We start from the raw sequence: 21704 nt of genomic DNA on the forward strand, positions 1-21704 counted from the left end.
GTTAGTAATTACTAACTGTAGTACCCCTTTTAAAAAAATTTAGAAAAAAAAAAAAATTTTTTAAAAAAAAAAAAAAAGAGGTTTTTTTTTTCTGGGAAGTACTGCAAAGGAAAAGTATTCAGGTTGTGCTCTTTAGTCATACACAACTCAATGCATCAAAATAATTCAATGTGTAGAGGTCAGAATTTTCATAAATTTTACTGATATAAACTGTAATGTTTTATATGTTAAAGGTGGTACCATTTATTGAAAAAAATTATAGTTTTTGTACGAACTAATCAAACCCTCACATACAGTCCTAGTGATAGTCGTGTTATTGTTGTGAATAGAGTACTTTTATTTAAAATTGTGTTCTATTATACAGAAATGGTTGTTGCACATACCACAGTTATTTTTCTAATTGCCTGAATCTTGAATACCCAGATGTGAAATTTTTTATGGATTTTTGTTTGTATGTAAGTGGTACAGGAGTTTTGGTTACATGCATGTAAAATCAGCAGTGCAAATGAGAAAAAAAAACATGTCCCAGTCATTTAACTGCTCCACTCCTGAGTGTATTTGGACAATGAGCACTGAATCATCTGTCCTGGAGCAGGTGAACTCTAGGACAGATGATTCAGTACTCATTGTCCGATTTCCATAAGAAAAACCTGTGTGAATCATTTTAGTAAATAGTCCATACACTTTTTTGCATTTCATTATACCTTGTCAGGTTAATTTGCTTCACCATGATGCCAATATAAGGCAGTGGTGTAGACAGGCAACTACTGCAAGTGTCTCTACTACTGTTTGGCCGAGACATTGTCAGTACTCAAGAGTCACTCTTCTAATTCTCAATTCCAGAATGCATGTTCTGGTAAAGTTAGCAACAGAACATCATGATACAGAGGGATATGCATCATGATTGCCCTCTACATTAACCATGATTGCAGAATGTGATATCAAGGTATTAACATCATGCCTTACCAAGCTGGACGACTTATCAACTCAATGTATTTACAGGATCATGCTGAGATACTGACTGCTCCAATTAGCAGTATCATGGCTCCTTTTAGTAGACATTATTCACCTTATGAGTAATGCCTGTAACAGTCCATAAACATCTAGAATTCCTACAGAGGTCAACCTAGTTATCCTCAAGATATACAGACTGAATGTTGCCACCATAAACCATCTTTGCTACCCTGTGTTTTTGCATATTGTAGGAAAATAATACTGGTTGGGTTATTGCAGCTATAGAAAGTCATAGATGCTCTTTTAACTTTCTTATCAGTAGAACAAGGAAATAGCTCTTACCATGACTAGCAAAGCCCTTGATCCAGGAGAGGGTCTCTCCTAGATCTTACTGCACTCTAAGTTTATGTCTTCATTTCAACTGCAGCTTCCTCCTCTCCACCAAGGTTTACATGATATTATAAGTTACCCTTCCATGGCCAGATAACAAACCAATGTTGGACCAATATTGGCATTGGTAAAGCTATGTTGTCCCATTGTTGGCTTACTCTCATGTAAACAATTATTGGGTAGCTGAAAATTCAGATAGCAGACCACATTGGCCCAGTATTACCAGTTACACTTGCCCAACAGCAATTTGCACATCACTTCTTATTTGAGCCAGTGTGTTGGTTTATCATTTTTCCTAATGTAAGCATCAACTTTGTTTAACTGTTGGCTCAAAATTAACCCAATGTTCTGGTGTCATTGGTCCAAGAACTTAAAGAATACCTATTTAAAATATCAGCTTATTAATTAATATTAGAAAAGAAATTATACATAAAGAGGTGTAATTTGTAAACCTATGGATGTAGAGTTTTTTGAAAAAAGGTCTTTTTTCCTCTTCTTCTTATCATCATTATTAAAATCCTTTTATCTTGAGAAATGACATACAAGTATAAAATAAAAATAACAGAACTTAGAAAAATACTGTCTAAGTTTGAAATGCTAGAAGTTGTAAGGCCATTATTTTAAACCTCCTAGCTATTCTAGGATATTATCTTAAATGCATTTAACACTTCTCAGTTACAGTCTATTGTAGGGATCACTTTTCCATGCCACTCCAACACCTTTGTTAATTGAATTAATGAATTTGTACTATTAAAGACTGATAATGTATGTCTATGTTTTGTTATACTAAATTAACAAGCGGACTGGAGCTTACAGATTGTCTGTAGTAGCAGCAGGTAATGTACGAGTTTACGATAATGATGATGTGGCATCTTATATTCATGACAAGTCCTGTGATAGAGCTCTTGGTTTTGGAGTTGGCAAGCCAGGATCGAACCTGTGCAATACCACAAAATATTCTGGTAACTATAGGCAACATTCAACAAAAAAGTTAATAAGCACAGGGTAATATTTATTAAAATTTTATCAAATGACAGCATTCTATAAAAATTTAGCAAGCTGTGCAGTACTCCACATATTTTGGTCAAATGTTGGGCCAACAGTTAAAGAAGTGAATGCTTAGAGTGGGTAGGCATTGAACAAACCTGGATAATTGATACCAAAAATGGAAATATTGATTGCTTCTTCTTGGCTATAGTTGTCCAGCCAATGAGCAAAAAATTTTCATCCAACATAATGGTATGTACTGGCCAACGTCTACTTGCCATCTGGGAAGAAACAAACATACAAAATTAAACTCCATAAAATGAAATTTGTGGTCATTATACCAAAATGTCAGTGGCATTTTTGGGTGAAACTGGATTCAACAGGTTAGTATTATACTCAGAAAAAACATCATGCAGCTATGGAGGAGATGTATTTAAAAAGATAAAATGAACTTGAACAGCAAATGAAAGCCTCAAACAATTGTGTACAACACAAGAAACAAAATCTTTGTTGTATACGACTAAAGTGCTGAGAGTAGTTCAATAATGGCTGGCTTATAGGTTCTAGTAGTCTTACTGAATGCTGAAGCTGAGAAGAATTAAACTTCTGCACTCAACAAAGAGCAGACAAATTGTGTTAAAACTTGACAAAAGGCAGAAGGATTATGGCTGTGCCACGCTGTTGAGTCAGACCAACTTTCCTAGTGAAGTATTACCTATATCGATGATCATTCCTATTTCATACATCCTAGAGAAGATTAACTTGCCTAAAATTTACAACTATTTATATCCTATTCACAAGGATGTTTACTAAATGCACAACACCTGCATGAAATATTTTTAAAAAGATGTTCCAAATATACTAGAATAAACATATATTATTTTCTACCTTATGACAGGGTGAAATAAAGCAGTGTTTCAACTGCTACAATTATTCAGTAATATTAAAAACAAACTTTCACACAAGTGAGCTGCATTTAGTTAATGGCTGTGCAAAGTGGATGTAGGTAATTATGAAGGTATGGTAAAAAGGTTTATATGGATTAGAATGAGTTAGGACTTAATCTACCTGTTATGTAATGAGAATAATCACAGTCATATATAATTTAGGAGTGTGAATAGTGCACTTGATTTGGATGTTTACTGGACTAAAAATGCATACTTTCAATAGCCTTTCTGAAAGAATAACAATTAAATATAATACTTGTTAGCTGGTTCAAGTTTTTCCTAGATATGTAACTGAATTCCAGTTTCATAATGGAGTAGTCACAAGACAAGAATCACATCTATCTCACCTACCATGTGACTTTTATCATCCAAAACCATAAACATAATTATGTGTGTATGACATTTGAGCTGGTTTTTACTCACCACAGTGAACCTGAATTTATATAGTGATTAACATATAATGACTATAAGAGGTTCAACTTCTTTTTTTTTTTATTTGTCCTTGTCCACGGTAACAGATAATGGGTGATATTTCCCAGAACTGGTCTAATTTATTAACAAGTAGTATATCAAATGCTAGATTTAGCTTCAAGTTTGTGGTTTATAGAAATTCTTAATTTTGTTGATGAGAGAAAAATATTACATAACTTAATCTCTGTAATGTGATAAATATTTATATTATAAATAATATGATAAATATTACTAATTGCAGACTCAAAATAATTTAATCCAAAAATACACAAAAATAATTTAACAGCAAGCATTTAGTTATAAGTGCATGGAAACGATTAATAAACAATTAATCTAGGAATTATTTATATGTAATTTTTTCCTTACCAGTTATTTATCACACAATTATCAGCTGCAAGATATAATAAAGCAGTTAATAAAAGTATGTGTTAATAATATTGTTTGATGATATATTTTTAGAAAGCTTTGTATTTCTTAATTTTTAAAGCTGCTGCAGAAGAAACATTAGCTTATACTGGACATTGAAACCCATTCTATGATCAGCTGAAAATTGAAGTTTAGAAAAAGTCTAAAAAAGTATACATCTGAGATGTATGTGGTATTTCAGTACACTGCACCTACAATACAGCAGGTTTTAGAAATGTTATGCAGAGTATAAAATAAACATGGACAGCAAAATAAACGCAAGTGAACAAACCAAGAAAATCCTTATTCACAAGTACAGATATTCTGAGGTCTTTACCAATACTGACCACCTTCACTGCTCATTATATTGGTTTCTCTGGTTGCTGGAGCAGGAGAGCAAAATATCTGCACAAGACAAAGACAGGAATCATAATCATAATGATACCACTTTTTTTTTGAGTTAGACCAAAGTCATAATAAGGTATCTCACAATCATAGATTACCTGCGTCTGGATTGCCCAATTAACATTCCACATGGTGCAATGGTCTCATGAGGCAGTTTGATCAGCCCACAAACCACCAGACAAAAACTGAATAAATAAATAAAAGGCTCAAAATAGAGTTTATTTTCATTAATTTTAAGGTAATACTTAATGTTTGTTACCTATTGCTGTATTACCCCATTATTTAATACCAAATAAACATTAATATACTATATGCATGAGTGGGGGTGAGTGTTCATTCAATGAACTTTTACAGAATGTTGATTTAAGAGTTATCGACTATTTATTTTACCTTACATTGCTGATTTCGTGAAAGTTTGTGGTAAATACCAGATACAATATACAGCTATATTGAAAAAACTGTTCATATGCATTTTGAAGGTTCTATTGATTATGTAAATGCATTATCTTTGTTTGTTTTGAATTTTGCGCAAAGCTACACAAGGGCTATCTGCGCTAGCTGTCCCTAATTTAGCAGTGTTATACTAGAAGGAAGGCAGCTAGTCATCACCACTCACTGCCAACTCTTGGGCTACTCTTTTACCAACGAATAGTGGGACTGAACTTCACATTATAATGTCTCAATGACTGAAAGAGCGAGCATGTTTGGTGTGACGGGATTCGAACCCACAACCCTCAGATTGTGAGTCGAGCTCCCTAACCATCTGGCCATGCCAGGCCACATACAATATGTAAAGTGTATTATGGATAAAAGTATTTCTATTCTTCACATTATCAGACATGATGTTGTCAATTCACAGACATATCTTGAGTACAAATACTTTTGTAATACTTCTGATTTTTTTTAAAAACAGATACATTGTGCTAAAGGCTTGCTACATTTTGTGTAAGAACACACATTATATTTGGAATTATAGTCAACATTCCTTTACCAATATAGAGTCAGTCCAATAGACTTATGCTGTGCACATTCAGTTAATAAAGCAATGATAAACATTTCCATTGATAACTTGTGTTCAGTGTACTTGAAGCAACACTCAAAATACTATGTAATTTGTCACTAATACATACACTAACCCAACCCTAGCCTATGCCAATGATCATTTCCATTATTCATATTCAAAGAAAATAAGCCTCCTACAAACTTGTAAAAGTTTTTTGTATTTGAGAAAATACTATATTTTCTTGTTTAGCTTAGAAGGGTGAAATATTTTTCCTGCCATCACAGTATACAGGTACACTAAACATCATTCATATCTTCAACAAAGGAATTAATATACAAAAACCAGGAGTGATCAAAGACTTAGATACATATGTAACATCTAAAACTGCTTCATTGCACATTTGGTAACTATAACTTTTTAATTTTTTCTTCAGAATCATAAATGTCTGACAGCCTAACGTTTGAGCCTGATATCTTATAAATATTATATTTCGAATAAACTAAGTCCTGCATTAGATCAATAATTGAATTGTTTTCTTCATATATTCAGCATTTTCTATTCATTATAACATACCTTAGCTACAAAACATGTCTTACAACAGCACTATGTTACACAATGTCAATTCGTGTATGTTGATAATTTTTTTTAGTTTATTGTTATTCACTGGTTTTCATTCAGTCAAGCTAAAGTGTGGTTCATTAAGTATTGAGGACATCTATTAAATATATCCGTCATTTATAATACTTACGGTTTGAGGTTTCCTATTCATATGTGTTTTACAAATATTATTTTTTATTTTGCATTAAGTTGAAAAGTTCAAAGTCTTTAACAATGCTATTTGCCGAGTTTGAAAATTATTTAACATTAGAATGAACAGTCCCAACAGAAGATAGAGAAAGAGGTTTGTGAACTAAAACAGCAACTAGAGGTTACTGCAGTAGAATTAAAACAACAACAAGAAGAGATTATTACAACATTGAAAGAAATATGTACCAGACTGGAAGAAATTACTACAACAAAACTGGACACTTTGCAGAAAGAACAAACAGCTTTGTTGGTGTAAGTTTTCAGAGATCACTAGCTTACAGTTTCCTAAATTCAGTAACTAGACACTAAAAGAAAAAAGGTATCTCATATAGGTTTTGCCTTATTTACACAAAAGTTATTTGAAACCTTTGTAAGTAGTGTAAGTCACAGTAAGTTATGTTAAAGCATTTTGTGAGTGCCATGTAACTAAACTCTTGCCAAGCTATCTAAAAATGCTAATTGTAGGAGAAAAATATTCATACTGAGGAAGCAGGGTAACTAGTTTGTGGAAGTAAGTGATTTTTATCCTTCAAGTTTATAGTTTATACAGTTGCATGAGAAAAATACCAATAGTATGGAGGTAGATAACTGTTAATCTTTTGTATTGCTCTTTTAATGATACTACCTTTGGTCTTTACACACAAGTTTTTGAAACACAAACCAGACTGTTATTAAACCATGAAAGCAGCTATTCTTATTAAAAAAAATTCTGAATGCTTGACTTAGGAATAACTAAAATAGTTTTATAAGCAAAAAGAATATAATGGTGCAAAGTCTGAAATGAATAGAATAACCCTTAAAGGTTTTTTTTTAACTTTCAGCCTAAGTACTCCTGCAGGGCCAAATTTATCTCTTTGTATGTTTATTAGTTTTAGAGTAGTCTAAATTTATCTGTTACTGCAAGGCACTTCTAGAAAGATAAAAGATTATACCAAGCAAAGTCATCTCTTTTTATAGTTGTCAGTTTTAGAGCAGTCCAACTTTTATCTGTTATTGCAAGGCACTTCTAGAAAAATGAAGGATGACACCAAGCAAAGTATCAGTGTTAGAGTAGTCTAGTTTTATCTGTTTCTGATTGACACTTCTACAAAGATAAAGTATAACACCACACAAAGTCATCTCTATACGGTTATCAGTTTTGTTTTATCTGTACTACACGACTCTTCTAGAAAGATGAAGGATGACATCATAGAGCAAACAGGCTCTGCCATCACTTGTCACCTGCAAAAGCAGGGAGAAATTGGAATATCTATCCAGTCAGCTATAGAACAGACCTCTAATAATACTGAAAAACTATTTCAAGTAAGTTCAATTTGTTTAATGAATATAATGAATTTTGAAGAAAAAAGATAGTTATGTGCAACATACTGAAAAAAGATTTTCTAGACTACTTTGACAGTCTTTCACCATTACATAAATAATATGAAACTATAATATTAACAGAGTAATGTCTTCAATTTTAGATTCAACTAAAACAAATTGATAACTTGTGGTTTTAACAAACCAAGTTATGACCAATAATTGAGTGAAGATAAAATATGAGGTTGTCCCATGGAAGTTATAAAGTGTTATGTTTATTCTTTATTTTCTAGTTTTGGTTTATTGAAGAGTAAAAGGTTTACAGTGACTTGCTTTATAACAAAGAACTTCAGCCTACAGTATCAGTTTAGAAAGTTTTACCCATCAAAATATTGTATTTCTTTCAACCACACCCTAGGTAATACAAAAAAGACTATCAGAAGAGAAACAAGCTCAAAAGACATACTTTCATGATCAGCAAGACATACTCCAACAATTCTTGGAACACATCAGCAACAAAGCACTGCATAAAGAGACAGACACAATCTTGAAAACTCATTTGGATGAAATGAAAGCCCTGTTACTTAATTATTTTAACTCATCTCGCTTCAGTAATAGACCAACATCAGGCAGAGTCACCATCATAGGCTCAGACTCTGAGAGGTCATTAGCAGGTGATGTCCAAGTTTCTGATAATGTCAAATCAGCTATGTGTGGGGACAGACCTAAGGTCACTAACTACAGAACTATAGAGGAGGGAAGTACTAAAAGCTCTGATTATAACAGATTGGAAGTAAATCAGGACATGGTCATAAACTCTGACTACAGAACACTGACTACAGATGATGAAAGAAACAAGAGCTCTCACTATAACAGATTTGAAGCAGATCAGGATAGTATTTTAAGCTATAAGTCCGGAAATATAGCAGAAGATAAAGGAAGATCAACAGACTCTGGTTACAGTAGATCAATGGTTAATGTAAGTAGAGTTATAGACTCTGAGTATAAAGGACGAGCAATAAATATAAACAGTATCATAGGTTTTGAATGCAGAAGACCATCAGTAGACTGGGAAAGCATTATATGTCCTGACTATAGCAGACCACCAGCAAATATGGACAATATTATAGGCCATGACTACAGTCCCCAAGCAACACACAGGAGCTATAGCAGAACACAAGCAGATAGAAACAATATACAAGTTGACAATAGAAACCGAACTACTTACTCTGACAGAAGTGAAGCTGCTGGTGAAGAAAGGATCATAGGTTCTGGAATAAGACAAACAGATGAAAACAGAAGACAAGTAGTATATGAAGACACTGTTGTAGGCTCTGGCAGAAGAAAAACAGCAGATAGTGACAGAGTCATAGAGTTTGAGAGAAGACAAGTAATAGATGAAGATAAGTTTTTAGACTCTGACAGAAGATATGCACCAGACTGGCATTGTATGAGACGACCCGACTCAGCTACAAGTTTCCACACACCTAGGATTTTGCAAGTAAGATTTCTTACCAAGGTTACTTATCTTTCAGTTTCTTTTATCAGAGAAATGGCATTAGTAAATACATATACATCTATTATTGCCACAAAATTAAAAAAATATATATTTGATTCCTTTATAACTAAACTTTTTAAAATAAAAATTATTTAGTGACACAAAACTTCTGTGAGTGCTTAAATAATATAATACATGATGTATTTGGAGCTAATATATTCAAAACAGCATTTAAACTTTTATAAACTGAAAACAGGCTAAGAAAGACAATTGTTTCTACAGCCAATAAAATTTAACATCATTCATTCAATAATTTATTATGTTAAGAAGATGATTGTTCCATGTTCTGCAGTTCTATACAGATGTTCATTTTAATTTTTTGTAATGGTAGTAACATTTTACAAACTTTCTAAAAAAGAAATAAAGTCTATGAAATTGTTTTCAGTGAGTAGTCAGTGAAATTTAATAATATGTCATATTCATGTCAGACTGTGTTCATTTTCATTCTTTCTTAATATAGGACCATTCTGTGCAGCAAACAATCTCCCTAATCTCTCCATTATCCCACCAGAATTCAAAAAAATTGTGGACTAATCCATCTCCAGTGGCTACAGTGTTACCATACCCCCGAGTACCCAACTATAACCCAACACCCAGCCACAGTAAAGATGTTAACAATCTAACAAAAGTTACAACACCTAAATCAGCTTCTAATGAGAAACATCCTATGAATATACAAGATGAAGGAATCCACACAAGAACACGGAGAAAACTAGCTCAAGAAAATGATAATGATAAGCATTCTATTAAGCAAAACAGAAAAAGAGGGAGAAAAACAATTGGCCAGATCATTAAAAACATAAAAATGTCAGACAATGAAACTTTTAAAATTAAAAGAGCAATGTCTGCTGAGAAACCCCAAAAATTACTATCACATGTATTTGGGAAAGAAATATCTATCAGCCCTAAAAGTAAATTTACCAGTCCTCCCTCTATAACAGAGAAAACTACAATATCACCCGGAAGCAAATACAAGATCTTTAGATCCCGAAATCACAAAACGGTCCTTAACAGATCAGCTCAACATTTTGACCCTTTGAAGGCATCACTAAACTGTGGAAATAACAGATGCGAGGCATTACATAATTCCCTGGTTATTTCACGCAAAACTCCAAACGGTACAATCCGAACACCCACAATGTTGGATACATCATGCTTCAAAGATTTCCTGTGCCAACTTCAGTCACATACTGATTCTAGCAGAGACAATGAATCTCATATATCAGTCAACAGTGAAGTGACAAAGCAGCCTAGCTGTGATTCTTCTCCATGTCTCTCCATTAAAGACATTCCAATATTGTTTATAAAAAGTGAGAAGTATGCTCCTTTAGAAAATGAAGCCAGTAAGTGCATTTATATTACATATCTGAGCTATAATTTATTATGACAGCCTCAAACGAGTTTGTAAAGCTAACAGAAATACTACAGACATGATATCTATGGTCCAACTGTCAATATGCTATTGATACAGCAAAATCAGAGTATAATTTATGATCTTACCCTGAACAATGAAACTAAGGTTACGATCAAACACCATGCTGCAGTCAAAACAGTTAAACCAGGTTCACAATCAAATGTAATCTTAGAGTCAATACAATTAAACTAGGGTTGTGACAAAATGTCATCTTGAAGTAAAAAACAATTAACAAGGGTCATGATTAAACACTATATTACAATGAAGAGAATTAAATCACTGTCATGTTCAAACATCTTGAAGTCAAACAGTAAAACCAAATTCACAATTAAATCCACCATGCAGTCAAAATAATTAAACCAGATTGAAAAAATTTAAATATAACAATTATTGTACCACAATAGTGTTTATTCAAAGGTTTAGACACATTATTTATAGTACACGAAATGTTTCAACTCTCTAACAATGAAAATAATTAAAAGTAATTAATAAATCATCTTGTAGTGAAAATGTTTAAGTTCAAATTGTAATTAAATACCAGCTTACATTCAAAACAGTTAAAGGTCACAATTAAGCCATCCTCAAGCAAAAACAGTTAACCCAGGGTCACAAGTAAACACTCTTTCACAGTAAAAACAAGATCACAATTAAACACTGTCTTCCTATCAAAACAACTAAAGCAGGGTCATGATGAAATACCAACTTACAGTCAAAACAATTTAAGCAAAATTTTAAACTTTTAGAATTAAAATTAAATCCAAACAGGTACTATCTCTGAAATACTGTTTACTTTTCCTTGTGGACTTTGCTCTCATGCTATCAACAAACATGGGACTCAAATTCTGGTTATCCTTTATGCATTTATACCCAAAATAGTGGTAGTAAGCTAACTTTACTTTGTGTGTGATGTTTTTCCTTCATGAAACTGTAATATACTTTCCACAAATGTAGCAGAAACTGTTTGGGTGATTTTTGCACTTTACTTGAACTGTAGAGAGCCAGCATTTCAAATTACTTTCTAAAAAATATAAAAGGATTTATGCTTACAGAACTAGAGTTTAAAAGGCTTAAAAAAAACGAAGTTTTACAGAATTCGATTATATTGCGGGTATGATGCGAGGAAGAAGCTCGGACTTTGTTTTGATTGGGTGCGGAATGTGGCAAAGTGAGTGAGTGAGAGGCATTTGACTCTGCTCCTTTTATGCTCAGTCGAGGGACTTCTCGAATGTTCTAGCAAATTGAGCATATGAGGGTTTTGTGATTCCCAAGGCAGAGCAGGAGAGTGTGGGAATGAAGTAAAAGTGGTGCAATTTGCTACAATTATACTGAGAACAAATAAAATATATGAACTATATATTTGGAATTTTACTCCACCACAATACTGTCAGTATTGAAATTTACCAAAAATGTATGCCTTTTACCCAATAAACTGTTCAAGTAAGCTTAATTTCATAGCATAAATTTATTTTATTGCATTGATTGCATGGTATTTCACATAGTGCTGATAAAGTATTAAGATATTACACTAACTCAAAATCTAGAGTGGTGGACAAATTCTGACTACATTTTTGAAAGCAGCACCATCAAACTGCCCCGAATCACTTGAGTTTTCTCCAGCAGCAAATTTTGTTGTCCAATGTTATTGGTGAGATATGTTCTGCAATGCAAAATGACTTTAAGAATTGTGAGTCACATATTTGTTGACAGCATGAGAATAAATTTTGTAACAAAAGGTCTACAGTACTTCAGAGGTAAGACTGTCCGATTTGAAATAGCAGCATTATAAATAGGCAGTATAAACAACCTCATGTAAACCAGTCACCAACTTTAAAATGAAATGTTCAACTTAGTTAGATTTTTAGTTGCAGAAGTCCTACATATCATCAACAAACTTTAATAGTAATACCGACTTCTATACTTTTTCATATGATGTTTTAACTATTTTGTAAAAATGAAAATAATATATGTTTACTGGATAAACATTAACTGTGAAAAAAAAATTGTTTTTTTTTAACTTTTAAGTTTAAACAACTAAATAATACACAGTCAGTTATGAAAATTTATTTGTGGTTTATGTAGTTAAGGTAAATTATTATATTAAGTCAACATCAACATCACTTGACTACTCATTGTTATTTTCAATATTATTGCTTCTTGCAAATGTAGAATTGTTTTCCCCTATAAAGCCTGTCTCTATTTACAACTTTTAGCTGTGAAATCTGAACAACTCTCCATACACATTATTAACACAGCTAATAATATATTGAGTTTATATTAAAATGGTTATTACATATAATTATGTATTAAAATTTAGAAACGTGTATGTATTACTCTTTTGTATAACTGAAACTTAAAAAGAAAACCATTAATCACACACCTTGTCATGCACATCTTTTACTTGCCAATTACATAGGTAAGATTTTAGGGGTCATTCACAGTTTTTGCCATTTTCATAATCATACAATACATACCTTTTTTGTGACCTCTCTCTGAAAGCTTACATATGAAATGGTAAAGTTTCTTTTAGAGATATATTAGACATTAGTCTGGAAGACAGAAAAAGGGGTGTTTAAATTCACAAAATAAGGCAAACTTACTGCTGGTCAATACTTTTCCAAGTTATTTACTAATAAAAACTGATGACTTTTGACATGTTTTTAAAAATGTGCACAAACTCCTCCCAGCATACTTTTGGCAAAATTGTGAATTACCCTCACTACAAAGCTGCTGTTTTTTTTTCAATCTATAAAAATTTTGCTACTAAATAAAAGAAAAAAATGGTGTTAAGAGAAGAAATATTGGTATCTAGGATAATAATAGGTAATAGTTGCTACAATAAAAAAAGTTGTAATGAACACTACGATGCACTCACTAGTATAAAAAATATATCAGTTGCTAAGGAAATAATAAATGTTACTTTCCAGGAATATAAAGACATTAGTTTTTAGGATAATAATATGCATTAGAAGGTAGTATACAGTATTTCATTATTAATTTCTCAGTACAAAAGTAAATGCACATTTAGATCTATAAAATAATAAACACTCAACTAAGTTTCATCGTGAATACTCTTCCTAAACAATCTATCAAAGAATACTGCTGTTTGGTTCTTAAGTAAACCATACAAGGAATATTAATTATCTATAAATTGTTTTCATTTCAAAAGATCAGGTAATTCTAATCATTTAACCTTCTCTTTGGCAAGTGATAACTTGCAGTTATCAATAATTATTTTTAAATACACATGGTAATTAAATAATTAATTTTTTTTTTATTCACAAAGAATTACCATCAGATTAGTAGAATACACTGATTTTGCAACTATTATTTTACACATGAATAAGTAGCCACTGCTTTATATAAATTTGTAAAGTAATTGTAAGGAAATATGTCAACTTTAAAATTTGTTCAATATTTTCACAGATTCTTCTCCAGAAGAAATTAGTGATTCATCTTCTATTGTAAGTATACATATATTCTGAACTAGTGTTTACACATCAATATTAATATGCTCCTAGTTGTCCATATAAGTATATGTAACATCTGGCTATTACAACAACTATTTCTTATTGGATGAATAAAAAACCAGATGGCAGCAAAAAGATTCAGTTAAAACAGTAGATTATGCTAGAATGAAGCTTTGATTGAACTTGTATTTAACATACATTGATATTTATATGTTTAGTAAGATGTACTTTTCTTTACAGCAAGAAATATGGATGTAAAAAAAGGGGGGAAGAATGCAGATTTCTTGTGCAAGCATCTTTTTATTCATTTTATTTTACAGAATTATATGGTCATTCAAATATCCGTTTCATTCAGACTTGCTTTTATTCAAATAATAAAAATAGCTTTGGTATTATTATTATACTTTGGTTTCAGTTAATTTATTTACAGAATGGCACAAAACAAAGTAAAAACTTCTCCAACAGTGTTAATGTATTATAAGAAACTAGAAAAAGTTTCAAAAATAAAACCACAAATACAAAATATAGTAGAAAAAAAAATGTACTAGATCAGCAGTTCTCAAAATTTATTAACTTGAGGATCCATGTTAGTTAAAAAAAATTTTGTGGACCCAAAACCTATTGATGTTTTTTGTTTAAAAAATTCTGTGTATTTTATAATTAATTTTTTAATTGATATTAAACTTGTATTTTTAGAAAAATATTTTTTATGCTATAAATCATATTTTTCAAATATTTTTAAGAAACTTCAGACAACTAGAGTACTCTTGTAGACCCTCAGAGGTCCACAGACATCAGTTTGAGAATAGATAGATTTTTTTTCAGCTAAACCCTGATCAGATCTGGAGAAAAATCCAAATGATAATCATATTTATTTTTTTTTAACCTACCATATCTTCAGAATACCTGTACCTTACAGGATCATGGACTATATAAAATAATCTATAAGCCAATGTATCAAACTTATGGCAAAGAACAGTGTCATAAACAATGTTTCAGCTGCAATATGTAGAGCTGGGTGATTAGTGAAAACTGTTAATTGATTAACCATTGGGCTCACCAATCGATTATATCGCACTGATCAATCATTCTCATACGAGTCTTCAATAACTGTAATAGTTGAAAATCTTACTATAATGGACGTAGTATGTATACAACTATCTATGTGTGTGACCAAAATAAATATAATGTGGCGCCATCTATTGAATGACAACATGAACAAAAATCCATAAAAAAATTTCACACTTTGGGTATTCAAAATTCAGACAATTAGAAAAATAACTGGAATGTGCAACAACCATTTCTTTATAATAATTTGAATTATTTTGATGCAATGAGTTGCATATGACTAAAGAGCACAATCTGAATACTTTTCCCATGCAGTACTTCCCAGAAAAAAAAATCCTTTTTTAGAAAATGTTCACTTTTTATACATTTTTTTTTAATGACATATGAATCCTACGATTAGTAATTACTAGCACAAACAGCCACCCTATGGGTGATTATTTTCATAAGTCATTACAAGAGTTTATTAAGCTGAACAACCTTGAATAATGGAAAATAATAATAAGAAATCATAATGGCAATATTTCAATTACTTGGACAGTTGGAATAATTGAAAACAGTAACAATCAAAAACACTAATTTCAATCAGTTGATTATTGTCATGACCTTATTCAATTAAATTGTGATTTCATTTAATCGATTATTTTAAGTGACACTAATCAGTGTAATTGATGTTCACAGGTAATCAGTCAAGTTAATTGCCCAGCTCTAATGATATATATCATTATATTAAGTTATTTTGAATGAGTGATTATCTTCCACAACCTTCATGGACATTCAAGAATAAATGTTAAATGGTGAGAGCTAGCATAACTTAGATAAAAAAAAAATCAGAATCTTATTTCTATTTTCATTAAAGAAGAGCTGTAGACATTATTTTTTAAATAAAAATTGTAAAACACCATGATAATATTTTTAACGGATAGATTATACTCCTTTAATTTGAATTTTTGTGAAAGGTTTATATTTAATGCAACAACCGAGACCTAGCTACCCACATTTAATTGAAACAAAAATACAAATTTCTATATTATACCAAGTATGTAAGTTTGACCACTATCTGTCAGAAAACTGACTATATATTAAGACTTTTTATACTTTTAAAATACTTGTTTCTAGTATTTCACTTTCTAGACAAAGTTTAAGAGCCAACCTAAAATACTGCTTTATATGGATATCTATACAGATGAACAATCAACTCTGCACAATTTCTACGTATATGATGTGTTAAAAAAAAGGAAATACATCACACATTTTCAAATTATATTACCATGTCTTCCTCACTGGTGTAAGTTTCGATGTGGTTTAGCACTGAAAGTTAAAAGAGTTTCACTTGTTCTTCGAGGGCATATACAATTCTTGTTCCTTTCTTACAAACAAATAAAATATGGCTCTAAATTCAATTATTATTATTCTAATTTAATAATGAAAAAAAAAAAAAACAACACCAGATATTGCCATCAAAAGTTTTTAAAGCAACATTATATATATAATATACACTTAGACAACAATTTATCCACATACATATCAATGACTGGAAATTCAAGGCACCAACCAGGTAGGTGCCTTGATTTTGAAATATGATAAACAAATTCCAATATCAATTATCACTTCATCTAAACGAATGATCTTGTACATGTCTTAGGAACAATTTATTGCCTGATTAAATTGGCATATCATGATTTAATATGTAGAGCCAACAAGTCATTTTATTTATATGACAGAACAATTTTATCAACAACAAAAAATTTCAACATTGTAAGAAGAAGAAAAAAAGTATTATTGATGTATTAATTTTGTTTATGAATTGGAACAATGAAGGCACTCTGATATGGCATTTTTTACAAGTGTAACATTACTACTGTGCATGATTTTCAAGAAAGGACTGTATACTTACAAGCTTATCACAAGGAAATTAGATACAAGAAGATTATGGAATTCTCCCTCCAGTATATTGCTTCCCACAATCCAAATGTTTAAAAAATATCAAGAATATTTCACACAATGTGCACAAATTAACACTTAACTCATCTAAACCTGTGTTCTAACCTGTTCCCACTGAAAAAAAAGAGAAATGTTTCTTTATTAACCCTAGCATAACCAGCTAAATGGATTACATCCATTTTGATACAAATCTTTCCCACACATTGTCTATATTTAAAGCAAAATACTTGCTTAATATTTTGAGAAATTACTTTTACTTAAATAAAAAATAATAACTTAGTATTTCTTGCTAATAAAAATTTATTATTTTTATTTAAATGGGGAATTGAGGTAATACACTGTATTGAATATACTTGAAAATTACCTATTAGCTATTAATAAAAACTTCATTATAGTTTGTGTTTATACAACTCCCCTAATGTTTCATTATATTAAGACTGTTTAACTTTTTCTTTTAGCACTGTATTTTTGTCTCTCATTTGGTAAACATCAAAGCAAACAAAAACAAATTGACCAGTATAGTATGAGAACTGGATAAATGTCTGTAGTCCCTGATTAAAAGTATCGCATCTGATGTTGCTATTAGCCAAAGCTGATAATGTTAGGGTTAAATCATCTCATTACACTCCACACTTATTTACTACTGGGTCTATCTGACACAGGGAGTGTGTTTGGCAATGGTAGTCCCTTTGACTGTTGTTGTTCTTTAAGCTGTTAAAGACAAAGAGAGTACCACAGAACATGAATAATTCTGTCATTTCACATCAAGCTTTCTAAAGAACTAAGAACACAAATCTAAGGACTTTGCAAGAAAATTTAACTATATCTTGTGGAACAAAATTAACAAACAAAAATTACTTTTCATTACCTATAACGGAGTTTTAAGTTAGTTTAATAATATTAGTGAACCAATATCAAATTCAAAATGCATTAACTTTAAGAATAATTGAAACAATAGTATTAAAATCATTTTATTTAAACTGGGTATTTGATATTAAAAAATAACAAACACTAATATGTAATAACAAAATAAAAAGTAAATATGGCTGCTGCCAGCCAGTTGTTCAGAATTAGGGACAGTGTCACATTACCTGTACTGCACACTGATAAACATTGCAATGGGACTCCATAATTGGAGGGAAAAGAACCAAATGCTTTGGCATGTGCTAATTTCCTACAGCATGCAATTGAAATCAAATCATTAAAAATATTTCCCACATAAAAACCTAAATCTACATTAGAAGAAGTGAATGCCTTTTAAACAACCTACCTTAATGTGGGTGTAAAGATAAACACCAATAAATGTCATCAATATTCCCAAAAACTGCACACTCTGAATTGGATCATGAAAAATGACATATCCGCCAATCAAAGTCATACAGAACTTTAACTGTCCAAGAACATTATATCTGAACCACAGTTGTTAAAGATACCTATTGCTTCAACAATTGCTTCAAATTGTGTTGATAGATGGTACATTTGCCATTCCTAAAGGATTTTGAAAGCAATACCTACAATATAAGCAACCTGAAATAATAATACATCAGATAAAAGATAAATACAATTTATGATAGGATTTATATGTAACTATATTTAGCTGACGAATAACAAAAGTCAATATTTTCCTACATTGAAAATATATATGTGTGATAGGTACTTACCTCCTTTCACATAATAACTTTTCTTGTTCAGTGCTGCCCTCTATATGCACACATTTTTTTTCGCGCCACTAGTCTTGAAACTCCAACATACACCATGTTCTACATGATTCTACTGTATTTTTGCATGTAAATAATCATGTGACAAACCTTCACCAATAGGAGTGTGACAAACTCTCCTCACACAGGTTACTCCCTCTATATGATTCTGGCTAACCTTCACTTTGTTGAGATTAGGCATAAAAGAAGCATTGGAAGTGTGAGGAAAGTATCTATCAGAAATATATATTTTCAGTGTAGGAAAATATTAGCTTCCAATATGGTATCTTACCTCTCCTCACATAATAGCTAGAATTCCACACTGAAATAGCAGAGGGATCAGTGCAAACTTTATCTTGATGAGCACTCTTCGGGAATATACAAAAAAATGCCCATGTAGTGTGAACACTCTTGTGAGAGGAATCACCCATGGGAGACCTTACCACTTCTGTACCAGGTATACTCTTTGGTCACTGTGGAAGTAAGTCTCACATAATTTGGTGGAAATTAATTGGAGCAAATCATACAACAACGTATACATGTTGGTTTGTCCAGCTCAACACCAAACACATACACCCGGGAATCAACATCCAGTAGATGGCTGGATGGAGGGTTCCCAACCAAATATAATAATGGTTGGGAAAAATAAATGGATGTGCCCTATGGTGTAGAGTGGCTAGGGTGCATCAGACCATAGTTGGAGGATCAACTCAGTGGATAACCTCAGCTAGGAGGTGCATGGTAGACAGGTATCTAAGGTTAGAGGTTAAGATCAGCCAGAATCTGTAAAAATTGGGCTTGGGAGAACCTAACCAGAGAATTAGGATTAGACCCTCACACTTGCAAAGACTCCAGGTGTTGAGCAAAAGCAAAAAAATATCCTTGGTGATAAGTGAAAGCAAAAAAAATCCAAAGATTTAGTAGGATGAGGCATGCTGGATCCTGCACGTAATACTTGGAACTGGTTAGCATGGACCCTGGTATCTGGAGATTGGGGGGGGGGGGGGTATTCTCATGAAAGAGCCATGTGTAAAAGGGAAGAAGCAAAGTCTCACAAGATAAGAGATACAGACAAAAAGGTAACATACCCGTGCAATTATATCCAAAAAGGCTGAAGGAGGCCTGGCAGCATCCACAGGTGAAACATGGGAATGCATAGCATACAATGGGGGAGGAAAAAGTTTGAAAAGTCTTTGCTGTCAAAACCAGAATCCTCCAGAAAGCAAGCTCCTGTCGACCTAAGGCCAAGACCTCCTCAGCTGAAAGTGTAGAACCTAAAGCCAGAGAAATGACAGACGAAGTAGTAGTAGTCATGACAGTGGCACCCGTGACACAAAATTCAGAATTCATGGCTCAACTGTGGCAATTACACAAAAAAATAAATAATGATTAAAAAAAAACAGTTAAATTTATTTTCACTCAAAACCACAATTGAAATGCTTAGTGGCTTCAAAAACAAACTACTATGTTAAGAAACAAAGTAAAAAAAAATTAAGTGCATAGTTGAAAACACGAGCAAAATTGTGTAAGGTCCAAACAGGATAATGCCTAAATAAGAACTGAAGATTAGGTGGAATTGTATGGAGGGAGTAACCTGCATCAGGAGAGTTTGTCACACTCCTATTGGTGGAGGGTTGTCGTATAATTATTTACATGCGAAGATGCAGTAGAACCACACTATACATGGGGTATGTGGGAGTTTCAAGGCTTGTGGTGAGTAAAACATTTGTGGATATAGAGGGAAGCACTGAACAAAAGAAGCTATTGTGTGAAAAGAGGTAAGGCACCAAATCAGAATATGTCAACCATTATCTTTAGAAATTCTACCATAATAAATAATATCTTTAATTTTTAATTGTGAATTTTTCTTGTCCTCACCAAATTTTGGTGAAGAAAATAATCAAAGAATGATGTACAGGTGTAATCTATTATTTATTTCACTACTCCCTCCCACTGAAAAAACCTCAAAAAACAACACACTACTCATGAAAATAGGCAAGAGTAGTGTTACAAATTTCAACCCTACAGTATCTCTATTATCAGTATCTGTAGTTAAATTTAACTAATAACATAATTTTTAGAACTCTATACATCAAAAATTCACTGACTTATGGTAACACAATAAGGATACGTAACTGCTGAGGTGTTACCAATAATCCAATAGATGGACAGGTTCACCAGAAAGGCTACAACTCCAGATAACAGCACCATTATCTACAAACAATAAGGATCTATTATCAGCTCACTGAAATCAGAAGAGTAACAAGCTAGAATGTTTGGAACAAAGTTTCCGTTTAATTTAATATCCAAAATAATAAGAAAACAAATAGAATGTAAAAGTATGGTAACTATATTAGCATAGCAAGAGAAAGACATAGTGTTGATTAATTGGTTACTTCTGTTTCTAAAAATAATCATCAAAGCCTACTCGTGAAACATTCATTATTCTTTACTTCTATTTACATTAATGTATAAATAATTCTTAATTGATTTAATTCATACTTTTTAGAGGGGTCATGTTATTTTTTACGGAGTGTATAAAATAATTTGTTATACAGAAATTTATATTGTTCAGTTTTGTTCACAAAAAATGAATAATAATGTGGAAGCCATGTAGAATGTATGGAGTTTCACTTATAGTTACAATGAAGTATGTATGCAAGATGGTTACTGTTGTTTAAGAGGTTCCATAACTTTTGCCTATAAATATTTGTGTGAGACAAACTTATGCAGTTCTATGCAGCAAGCAACTCACTATTCTATTCCTGAGGCAGCTGGAAAAATTCAGAACCTAACTGGGGGAATTAAACTGTTGTATCACCACTGGTGAGTTGCATTCTTATCGATGATGCTTTTCCATCTTACAATCAGGTTGTTAATGCCCTGATTAA

General features: G+C 31.9%; 1 protein-coding gene and 1 long non-coding RNA gene across 3 annotated transcripts in view; one reads left to right on the forward strand and one right to left on the reverse strand.

Annotated features, from left to right (window-relative positions):
- LOC111085083 overlaps window positions 1–14760 on the forward strand; it is a 32779-nt gene extending 18019 nt beyond the window's left edge. Inside the window, exons 7-12 of one of the 2 annotated variants that reach the window (XM_022382208.1) lie at window positions 6431–6621; window positions 7539–7671; window positions 8087–9169; window positions 9687–10569; window positions 14064–14101; window positions 14348–14760. In XM_022382208.1, coding sequence (XP_022237916.1) covers window positions 6431–6621; window positions 7539–7671; window positions 8087–9169; window positions 9687–10569; window positions 14064–14101; window positions 14348–14365 — 2346 coding nt within the window. In that variant the 3' untranslated portion in view covers window positions 14366–14760. Of the gene's footprint in view, window positions 1–6430; window positions 6622–7538; window positions 7672–8086; window positions 9170–9686; window positions 10570–14063 lie in introns of both variants that reach the window. The other variant, XM_022382207.1, reaches the window with a different exon arrangement.
- Window positions 14761–17574: 2814 nt separating this feature from the next.
- On the reverse strand, window positions 17575–21027 carry LOC106478595. Its single transcript, XR_002609940.1, has 3 exons — window positions 20945–21027; window positions 18387–18525; window positions 17575–17827 (listed from the first exon to the last, which is right to left on the reverse strand). It is a non-coding gene; the product is annotated as an uncharacterized LOC106478595 (long non-coding RNA).
- Between the last annotated feature and the right edge of the window lie 677 nt (window positions 21028–21704).

The sequence above is a fragment of the Limulus polyphemus genome, unplaced genomic scaffold (genome assembly GCF_000517525.1).
Source record: "Limulus polyphemus unplaced genomic scaffold, Limulus_polyphemus-2.1.2 Scaffold230, whole genome shotgun sequence".
Classification (NCBI taxonomy): domain Eukaryota; kingdom Metazoa; phylum Arthropoda; class Merostomata; order Xiphosura; family Limulidae; genus Limulus; species Limulus polyphemus.